General features: G+C 46.9%; 2 protein-coding genes across 2 annotated transcripts; one reads left to right on the top strand and one right to left on the bottom strand.

Annotated features, from left to right (window-relative positions):
• Nucleotides 1-1,307: 1,307 nt before the first annotated feature.
• Nucleotides 1,308-6,061, top strand: TSPAN10 (tetraspanin 10). Its single transcript, XM_069953204.1, has 3 exons — nt 1,308-1,432; nt 4,137-4,744; nt 5,755-6,061. Exons 1-3 carry the CDS (start codon nt 1,358-1,360, stop codon nt 6,059-6,061), a joined length of 990 nt encoding a protein of 329 aa, XP_069809305.1. The 5' UTR covers nt 1,308-1,357.
• A 2,394-nt stretch (nt 6,062-8,455) lies between these two features.
• On the bottom strand, nt 8,456-10,374 carry PDE6G (phosphodiesterase 6G). Its single transcript, XM_069953007.1, has 3 exons — nt 10,229-10,374; nt 9,260-9,300; nt 8,456-8,590 (listed from the first exon to the last, which is right to left on the bottom strand). The coding sequence occupies exons 1-3, from the start codon at nt 10,372-10,374 to the stop codon at nt 8,514-8,516; spliced, it is 264 nt and encodes an 87-aa protein (XP_069809108.1). The 3' UTR covers nt 8,456-8,513.
• Between the last annotated feature and the right edge of the window lie 555 nt (nt 10,375-10,929).

Here is a 10,929-nt window from a genome sequence, read left to right as displayed (position 1 = left end):
CGGATAAAAATGCATCACAGCGCCACCTATTGTCAATTCAGTGTAAGCCCTGTACTGTATTTCTCAACAAGAGGAAGCAGCTGTGTGTCCAAGTATGATTAAAAAAAAAAAATCAGCGCACTTTTCAACAAATTAGAGATAATGTGAGAAAACCAGTGAAGTGATAACATGATGACTTGGGGGGATATATTCTGGTCTAGGCCATTTTACACCCCGGGGTATACTCTGGCCTAGGCTATTTTATACCCGGCGGTATACTCTGGCCTAGGCCATTTTATACCCCGGGGTATATTCTGGCCTGGAGGGGTATAGTTTGGCCTAGGCCATTTTATACCCCGTGGTATATTCTGGCTTGGAGGGGTATAGTTTGGCCTAGGCCATTTTATACCTGAGTATAATCTGGAGGATAGGTATGTGGGGAGGGGGGTGGAAATATCAGGGCATCTCTAAGGGGGTCCCCTGCAGCTGCAGACACTCTGTTAGTATCTGCATAAAATGGTCAACAAGGGTTTTGGGGGTTGTTTTTATTTCAATAAAAAAAATTCTATTGCGTATTGACTTTTTTATGCACTTAACCCCTTTGCTAGACCGGAGCCCAGCATGGTAAGTATCATAACCCCCCTCCCCTCCACCAAAGATAATGGCTGTGAGAATACATTGCCATAACTTGTTCCAGAAACTTATACAGATTTATAATTTACTTCTATTTTAAATTCTTAAGTCTTCCTATCCTTCTCAGCTGCTGTATGTCCTGCAGGACGTGGTGTATTCTCTCCAGTCTGACACAGTGCTCTCTGCTGCCACCTCTGTCCATGTCAGGAACTGTCCAGAGCAGGAGAGGTTTTCTATGGGGATTTGCTGCTGCTCTGGACAGTTCCTGACATGGACAGAGGTGGCAGCAGAGAGCAATGTGTCAGACTGGAGAGAATACACCACTTTCTGCAGGACATACAGCAGCTGATAAGTATAGGAAGACTGAAAATCAAAAATCTATATAACTTTCTGACTTTAGTTGATTTGAAGGGGGAAAAAAAGATTTTCACCGAAGTACCTCTTTAATAACCAGGACAGTCCCCGCTAATCTGGGACTGTTGGAAACAATAGCCTTAGCCATTATTGGTGATGGTTCTCTACTGGAGGTACAGATGAGAAGCCCCAGGTGTATCTTCTATCAGTCTCGGATTTCTCCAGCTTATATGGGGTTAAATATTGGAGGTGAAATCCAGCAGCAGTGGGAATCCTGGAGGCTCACATGATAAGAGGCTGACCTCCAGTCTCCTGACTATTAGCTTGGAGGAGGAGGGGGTGGGGTGATCCTCAGAGACCACATTTCTCCCTATCTGAAGTATATGTGACTATGTATCGTCTGCTCCAGAACTTGTGCCGGAGGAACCCGGAGGACCCTGGCGAATCCAGGAGGTTGTTACCCCAGGTGATCGCTCTGTACACTATGCGGGCTCTGGGATTGATTGGCCATGTCTGGGCATCCGTATAGGGGGCTTGGTGTATTCTGCTAGGACTCTGTATCATGTAGATACTTTGGGTTTTGGTTTCTTGCGGTTGTCCAGATCTCTGGTTGCTGTCAGTGAATAAGAGCCTTGTTGTCCACACCCTGAGGCCGAGTTCACACTGTCCTAATGGGTCATCAGTCCCGCAGTTGGGCCAGAACTTATAGCTGTATTGGGCTAGTGTGAATATGGCCGAGAACCTGTACAGATCAAGTCCAGCAGATGTATGTATCAAGGGAGGGGTAGGTGGGGTATGTGTCCTGGGTGTTCAAGGGGTTATCCAGCGCTACAAAAACATGGCCACTTTTGCCCCACTCTTGTCTCTAGTTCAGGTGTGGTTTGCAATTAAAGAGGATGTACCACCAGGTACGTCCTCTTTAAACTTACCCAGGGATAGAACAGCGCCGTCACAGGGAAGCCGGTGCAGCGGTCTGTTTTTCGAACCGTGGCCCGGTTCCCATGTACGGCGCCGTTCTATGCACAGGTCTCGGCCTGGTGTGAAGCAATGGAGGCGGGCCGGCCCCAGTGGGAGGGAATTCCCTCCCCTCTATGACACGGCTCCATTGATTCTAACAGAGCCGCGTCATACAGGGGAGGGAATTCCCTCCCACCGGGGGCGGGCCGGCCGGCCTTCAGTGCTTGAGTACCGGACGGTAACCGTGGATCGAACAGCGCCGTACACAGGAACCGGGTCGCGGTCCGAAAAACGGACTGCGGCACTGACTTCCCCGTGACGGTGCCGTTCGATCCGTGGGTCAGTTTAAAGAGGACGTACCTGGTGGTACATCCTCTTTAAGCTCCATTTACTTCAATGGAACTCCAAAACCCCACCCAATCTGGAGACAAGAGAGGTGCAAAAGTGGCCATGTTTTTGTAGCACTGGATAACCCCTTTAAAGGGGTTATCCAGCGCTACAAAAAACATGGCCACTTTCCCCCTCTCTTGTCTACAGTTTGGGTGGGGTTTTGAAACTCAGTTCCATTGAAGTAAATAGAGCTTAATTGCAAACCACACCTGACCTGGAGACGAGAGGGGGAAAAGTGGCCATGGTTTTGTAGCGCTGGATAACCTATAAGGGCTATGCTTGTGCCGATTTACTTTGCTGTTGGGTTTGGTCTTTGGTCACGTCATGCAGATTATAATTTCATCTTGCATCTAATAATAGTTATTGTGGTATTATGATGGGATTATGACATGGTGCATCACTATAGGATGCATGGGCTTGCTGCCATGTAGCCTTAGGCCAGAACTTTGTTATTTTGTGCATTAAAAGTGTCACTGTCGTGAAATTTTTTTTTTGCACAAATCAATAGTCCAGGCGATTTTAAGAAACTTTGTAATTGGGTTTATTATCCGAAAAATGCATTTTTATCATGAAAAAGCAGTTTGAAGCTCTCCCCCCTGTCTTCATTGTTCTCTTATGGAGAGAGCTAAAGAAAAGACCAAAACAGGACAACAAAGAGTTAATCTACAAATCCCTCACGGGATATCTCCTGTGACAGTCACCAGTGACCTGTCTGAGCTCAGATTACAGCTGTCACCCAGCTCTGTGCCTGTAATCCTCTGTTATCTGCTTTCTGCTGCCGGCTAACTCCCTCCTTCCTCCTCCCCCCTCCCCTCTCCCTAGAACAGACAGGGTACGTCTCCTGCAACAAGTCACAATTTTCAGATTTTTCAGAGTGGATGAAAAAGAGGAAGGAGGGGGGGACCTGGGAAAAGGCTTTTTACATGCAGATAATGGCAGATTTGGCTAATAAACCCAATTACAAAGTTTCTTAAAATCGCCTGGACTATTGATTTCTGCAAAAAAAAAAAATACGACAGTGACTCTTTAAAGGGAAAGCAAGACCAAAAATATAATATGCAATGTCACAATGTGTGGGATGTGACTATGAAGGCAGGAGATAATGGGGGGAGGGCACCCTGACCAGTGTAAGAGCAACGAATGCGGCTGGCAATGGCTTGGTCAAGGGGGTGGCTTGAAGGTGGTGGAGTTTAAGGTTTTGCAACGATGTGGGAGCGCCCAATTTGTTTTTGGCAATGTCATGGAGACAGGAGACAGCAGGCAATGCATATAGCCAACAGTGTAGCAGGGAGGCTCAATAAGCAATGACTGTGACAACTAATGGTTGTCAGGCTACGAATTTGTCCATAGAGAGTGGGAGCAGGCCATTAATGGCCACCAGTGCAACGGAGTGGGTCAGCAAGCGATAACTGTGGCTGACACTGGTGACACTGGTGTGGAGCAAACCTGTCAAAATGTTTCTGTTCGGCAGAACAATCTGCCTCTGCCACAGCGATGGGTGATTAAAGGCAAACGTTGCCGAACCCAAACATTTTGACAGGTTTGCTCCACACCAGTGGACAGGCAGCGACTTTGGTTGTCAGTGGGGAGAGTGGGCAGCCAATGACAGTAGCTGCATAAAGTGGGCAGGCTTTGTCAGTGGGAGAGGGGAAGGCAATTACTGTCTGCCAATGGAGTGGGGTGAGTCGACATGCAATGACTATGGTTGCTGGTAGGCAGGCAATGACTCAATGGGTGGGACAGGCAATAGCTGCCGCTGTAGGAAGGGATGGGCTGGCACTGACTGGCCGAGCCTCCTCACACATTGTAAACTCTTTCCACAGGGAGCTGACAAACGTAATGTAAATAATGGCCAGGAATCCGATGACTTCTTATACTACACCCATAGCAGAGGTGCCGAAGCAGGCTGCTCCCCAGCCACCGCCATTCCCGTAAAACACTGGCCGCCTCAAGGTTTTCATCCCGATCCCCTTGTACCATTCATTAAGTATCTCATGTTCTTCTTCAACTTCCTCTTCTTCACCTTGGGCTTCGCCCTACTGTGCTTTGGATTTTGGGGACTCGCAGACAAACAGTCCTTGATAGGTGATAAGATTGGCAATCTGGGTACGGACCCCATGCTCGCATTCATACTGGTGGCCCTGGTCGTGTGTGTCTTGTCCTTTTCGGGATGTGTTGGATTTATCCGAGAGAACATTTGCCTCCTCAAGCTTTTCCTTGCCGGGATGGTTATGCTGTTGGTTGCACAATGCATGGTGGCCCTGGTGGTCCTGTGTTTTCGTGAACAAATTCAGGATTCAGTGAAAACAACCATGATGGTGGCCATAAGCAGATACCAAGACGATTCGGACCTCAAGTTTATACTGGATGAGATGCAACTTGGCATGGAGTGTTGTGGGGTACAATCCTATGAAGACTGGGCCATAAATCTGTAAGTATTGGTGATGTCAAATTCTATGAAGATTCTCCACGATGCAGTCTATAAACTTCACGGCAGTAATGGTGCATTATATGCATATAGTAAACCAGAGCTGCCTCCTGCAAAGGCCTGAGTCCTTCCAAACCCAACAAAGCATCGGTAAGATGGCACAATTTCACCTATAACACCCTATGCAAAGTCTAGACAGCGGGACCTAAGGGTGGAAACCCAGTTTGGTATTGGTTGATAGTAGATAGTCCAGGCAAAATGTGCATTGCAGCCTAGGTTCCCCTTCTCTAGAATAGGCCTCAGGACCCCTGGGTGGACATCGAGCTATAGCCCCTGCAGAGTATTGAGAGGATACCTAGAAAACATGGGGCTTTGGGCCAGGCCTAGCGATCTTGACCCAATCCTGTATCTGGCATCTCTCTTCACACCACAATATTGTGGGGCACCTCGACTCTGCTGGGTCACAGATAGTAGGTTGGGCAGCATTTGGCCCCCTTTATTTGGAGCTTACCGTTGTTTTTAGCCCAAAACCAGAAGTGGAACCAACACAAAGAGACGCTAAAATGGGTTTACACCATCTGCAGTTTGGAGTCACTTCTAGATTTGGTTAAAATGGTGACCAAAGTGAGGATCAAATACTGACCTATATAGCACGTATACACTTAATGTAATGTATGTACACCTTCATTCCATTAGCAGAACAGTGAGTGCAGCTCTGGGGTATAATAGAGGATGTAACTCAGGATCAGTAATGTCATGTATGTACACAGTGACCTCACCAGCAGAATAGTGAGTGCATCTCTGGAGCATAATACAGGATGTAACTCGGGATCAGTAATGTAATGTATGTACACAGTGACCCGTCCCCACCAGCAGAATAGTGAGTGCAGCTCTGGAATATAATGCAGGATGTAACTCCGGATCAGTACTTATGACTTATTAGGGATCTGACAGGTGTTGTGGGATTGTGTGTGTATATATATATATATTATTATATATCTCCTCTTCCCCAGGTATTTCAACTGCAGTTCCCCCGGTGTGAACTCGTGTGGCGTCCCTTATTCCTGCTGCATTGACCCGCTTCAGAATGGCACGGTACCCAATTCTCAGTGCGGATTCGGAGCCCTAGGAATGGGTGAGGCCATGGCGAGCAGCCTGATCTACCTGGGCGGCTGCGTCCCTCAGCTCGTGCTCTGGATCAGCAGCAGATTCTGGGACATTGCAGCGGTATACCTCTTGGTTTGCGCCATAGAACTTGTATGTATGGTTTGTGCCCAAAGGGTAATGAGAGAAATCGAGGTGGTAAAATCTCTTTATTAAAGCCTATGGTTATGTGCTTATATTTTTTATGGTGATTTACAGAGGCTTCTCTCCCATTAGACCAGGGATGGGCAACCTGCAGCACTCCAGATGTTGCAGAACTACAATTCCCATCATGCCTGGAGGGCCAAAGAGGCTTTACATCGCTGTATAAGGCCTCAATGCAGACGGGGTTATGTGCTTGTCTCATAGTAACTACTGTAAGTAACTCTGCCACTATATGGGCTTCACGGGAAACCCAATTTCTGGGGCCCGCACCTATCTGGAGTTATGGGGGATGCATATGTGCTGAATTGGAGTGGAAGGTACTCAGGGAATAGTGAGACACCAGTCTGACCTCAATATAGAGGATCTCCACTATCATCTGAATCTGTTTAAGGGTGCGTTCACACCTACCGGATCCGCAGCTGATTTTCATGCTGCGAGTTTGCAGCGAAATCAGCTGCGGATCCTGTACTGTGAAACGCAATGGGTCCCATACACGCAGCGGATCCCCTTAAACCCCTGCACCGCCCGCACGCCCAATCGCCTCAATGCCCCCCCCCCCCGCACGCCCAATAGCCTCACCGCCCCCCGTGCGGGCGGCGCAGGGGTTAAAGGGGCCGGGTCCCATGCAGGCAGCGGATCCGCTGCGTGTATGGGACCTATTGAGATTCACAGTACAGGATCCGCAGCCGATTTTGCTGCAAACTCGCAGCATGAAAATCAGCTGCGGATCCGGTAGGTGTGAACGCACCCTGCATGTCAGTACAGTAGCACAAATATTTAAACAGTTTCGTAGCTCCCGGCATCATAATGAATTATGATGTCGGGAACTCCAAACTCCATTCTGTATAACATCGTCTGTATTTATGGACCGTGTGCGGGATATATTCGCTGGGGTACTCCGGCAAATATATTTTTTCTTTCAAATCAACTTGTATCAGAAAGTTATACAGATTTGTAATCTAATCTCCTGTCTTCCAGTACTTATCAGCTGCTGTATGTCCTGCAGAAAGTGGTGTATTCTCTCCAGTCTGACACAGTGCTCTCTGCTGCCCCCTCTGTCCATGTCAGGAACTGTCCAGAGCAGCAGCAAATCCCCATAGAAAATTTCTCCTGCTCTGGACAGGGATGGTTCCTAATTCAGCAATCTGCCTCCGAGCCAGAGAATGATTGGAAGAGGAAGGGAGACAAAACTGACACACTGTGGTAGATAGATTTTATTGATTAGTTCACCGATTGGATTGTGAAATGGGACAGAACCAAACACTTATTTGGGGTGGATGTGGCCGGAAAAAAAAACAACTAATGGTGCGTTTACACAGGCAGATTTATCTGACAGATTTTGTAAGCCAAACCCCGGAATGGATTTGAAAAAGGGAGAAATCTCAGTCTTTCCCTGTTTATGGTCTGTTCCTGGCTTTGGCTTCAAAAATCTGACATGAATCTGCCTGTGTAAACGCACCATCAGACATTCTACTTAGATAGTGATAAGTCTAGTAACTCCATCTCCCCCTTGCCAAGGAAGGACACCTACTTGCTTATGTGTCCCAATCTAGTCTGTAGGGGCGCTCAAGAACACAGGGGAAAGCTCCCCCTAGAATAAGGGGATTATACAGTCGTGGCTCCTTTCTATGATCTGGAGTTGCCCTTTAGAAATCGGAGCCATAGATCACATTTATTTAAATACCCTGATTGGTGGTGGAGTAATGGGCCCCGGGCTGTCCACCCAACTGGGGCCCCTTTGTTTAATAGCGGGGAAAGCCACCCACTGCAGCTCTCTAGAGCCGGCTGTCTTTTTCTCAGCCAATTCAGAAGAACTGCTCTTCAGTGCAGCACATCGCACAACTACCCACTGCTGGATCGGAGAATCCTCCAGTGTATGATAATGTGGACAGGTTGAATGGCCATTGGGCCCCATGCAGCTGCCCACATTATACTCCACCCCTGATTGGGACCTATGCCCCCATTTCCCTTCCCCTACCCACAATGCAAAGCGAAGAGGACAGATCTGGCAAAAAAAATCTATAGTTTAATTTCCCAGGTCATAGAAGTTGTAGCTAGCGCACATTAACAATGCTAGGAGAGGTAGCGGTGGGCTATCAGGTTTTTTGGGGGCAACAGGTGAAAAAACATTGGCAAAAAGCAAAACATAGGACGGGTGAAACTCATAAAATGATAGAAATCTCATGAAATGTGGAGATTTACATGATCATCCTCCCAGGAGGCCTGGAGTGTATTGCACAACATGGCGGACATGACAGAGATCTCTATTGGTTGGGGTAGCTGCAGTGTGTGTACAAGTTTTTGGTTTGCCAGGGGAGAAGGCTAGCCGTTCAGAACCGAGGCCTCAGAGAAGCAGAGTTGGACAACCTTGTCTTGTACCGATTCCTACACACACTACATCTCCGTGTAGCGACCAGCCAGGAAATAAGAACAGGCTTGAGAAACGGGGGGCAGCCGGGGGTCTCTAGATGATGCCGTACTGGGCCAGTTCGTGCAGCTCCAAGTGGTTGAAGGCTTCCCAGGGGCAGATGACGGTGATGTCTGCAAAGAGAAACAAGACAAGTGAGGAAAAGAATACGAACCTAGAACTCTTTCCTTTTAAGAATTGGGGCCACTCCTAAAGAGTTTTTGGGCCCTTCATGTCCCTTTCTGCAGTCAGGAGCCCCCTCCAACATGGTACTAGGGCCAAGAGAAGAAGACAACACAGTATGGTAATAACCCTGGTGGGCTAGGTTAGTAGCGTTGAGCAAACTTGTCTAATTGTTTGAATTTGGCAATGTTGTTTGAACCTTAACAGCATTTGACTCTCAGGGGCTGGAAAAGTTGGATGCCACTGTAGAGAGTCCTGGAAAACATGGATACTTGTATAGGCTATATTTTTGGGGTGACAGAGGCTAAATGGACACTGTCAGTTAGTGAAGTCGTAAAAGCTTCATGGCGAGTATCCATATACTCACCCTCAAAGCTCAAGTCATTGTCTCCTCTGTCCAGCCTGGCAGGAAGCTGAATGTCATGCCTTCATATCATTCAGCTTCCCCTTGTTTAGTCTAATAGTCTCCAGAGATGGCACAGTATAAAGCTGCCCCTGCTAACACACCATGGATGGTTCTGCACAGTACTAGTTTATCCTGTGCTTTTAGTCCTTTATATTTTCTGTGATTTTAAGCTTTCACCTTATCATAAAATGGGGCCATGTATAGATTATATTACCTGTTCCTAGACCTTCCATTCCAGGGATGTCGTCACCAAATCTGTAAGGGAAGGATGGAGAGATTTAAGTTTGGAGGAAGTTGTATTCATTACAGTGGATGGAACCATTCATCTTGCTTAAAGGGTTTCTATAATTTTAAACCATTTTTTGCTTCAATGCATCTAAGAAGTGAAGCAATAATCTATACTGTCTTGTAACTACATCTCCCATGCACATGGGTCTTCTTGGTGTCGGTCTACCAACCAACCCTGTGTTACTCTGCACCTTCACCTGACTATGGCTTAAAGGGTACCTGTCATAAAGTGCACTGGACCTTATTGGCATGCAATCCGGAGACTATGACAATCAGATCAAACTTTTAAAACTTTTCAGATGTCCCTGCGACTTATCAAGAGATGAAACCTAACAGCACCCAGTTCTCCATTGGAAATGATACAAGATGGTGGTCACCAATCCTGTTTAGGTGACTCACACAATGTAGTAAAGAGAAGTCCAACAGCGTCAAGGTTTATTGTGGGTCCAGGTACCTTAATAAAGACCCTAGTGGTCGAAACATGTTTGTGCCTGCTCCCACAATAAACTTTTGAATTCTTCTGATCCACGTTCATGCTGTTGGGCTTCTTCTTACTATGTTCCTCTGACAAGTCAAAAGTTTTATCCTAATGACTGATACTTTTTTAGGCTATGTTCCCACAATGTACTAAAGAATGGCTGGAATTAATGTTCACGATCATTGTTTGTGAACTTTAGTACATCGTGGGAACATAACCTAGAAGTGTTGGGCGTTTTAGAGAACCTCTCATATATTCTGATAGTCTCCACTATCTGCCAGAGCTGAGAATAACTAGAAAGAGTGGCTCTCGCTCTGGAGGACGCTCTGGACTGGCATGGTCCTTAATGGAGCTCAGACTGCAATGATGCCAACTAGGTGTTGTCAACAAGTATGAGCGAGGTCCAAATTCTCTTACCCCTGAACTCCCTTCTTCGGAGGTTTACTCTTAAACTGCCTGGTCTGGCGCTGCTTGAATTTTGGTGGTCCTTTCCTTGGGGTGGCGGGTCCCCCAGTCACACGTGTGGCAGATTTAATCTCAGGCTTTGCTGGTTCAAGATTCATGGTGAGCTTGGAACCCCTTTGGCTCCAGTAGACTCACAGGCAAAGTGGAAAGAAAATCTGGGTGACGCCAGGTGAAAGGAGGAACTCTAGAACCACCTGGAAGAGAGAAAATTTTGTGAATACTAAAGAACCATCCTAAAGAGATGTAGGCCAATAGTATGCAACAGAGATGCCGAAACCTGCCGAAAGTTCGGGTTATCCCCTTGGTCTGCATCCACCATCTCCAGGGAGCTGGATTGAAATGAAGATTATTTGGGCTCTTGCAAACTCAAACATTCGACAGGTTCAATCATCTCTAGTATGAAGCATTTTTGGTATGTTGGCCCAAATACTATATATATGGACTATTCTATTGGAGTCATATTACAATGCGCTTATACATTTGAACCTCATTCCAGTAGCTTGTTGGAATTTTAACCAATACAGTTCTTATTGGCCAAGAATTCAAGACCCATCCCCATCCCTATCCCTATCCCGTGCCATAAGAAGGTGGAAGAGGCTACCGGTTCTTTAAGGGCTTTGTGACTCCTGTGTTGGGTTCCCTTCTCCTGCTTG

Source organism: Dendropsophus ebraccatus, chromosome 14 (genome assembly GCF_027789765.1).
Source record: "Dendropsophus ebraccatus isolate aDenEbr1 chromosome 14, aDenEbr1.pat, whole genome shotgun sequence".
NCBI lineage: Eukaryota > Metazoa > Chordata > Amphibia > Anura > Hylidae > Dendropsophus > Dendropsophus ebraccatus.
This window is presented reverse-complemented; position numbering and strand designations above follow the sequence as displayed.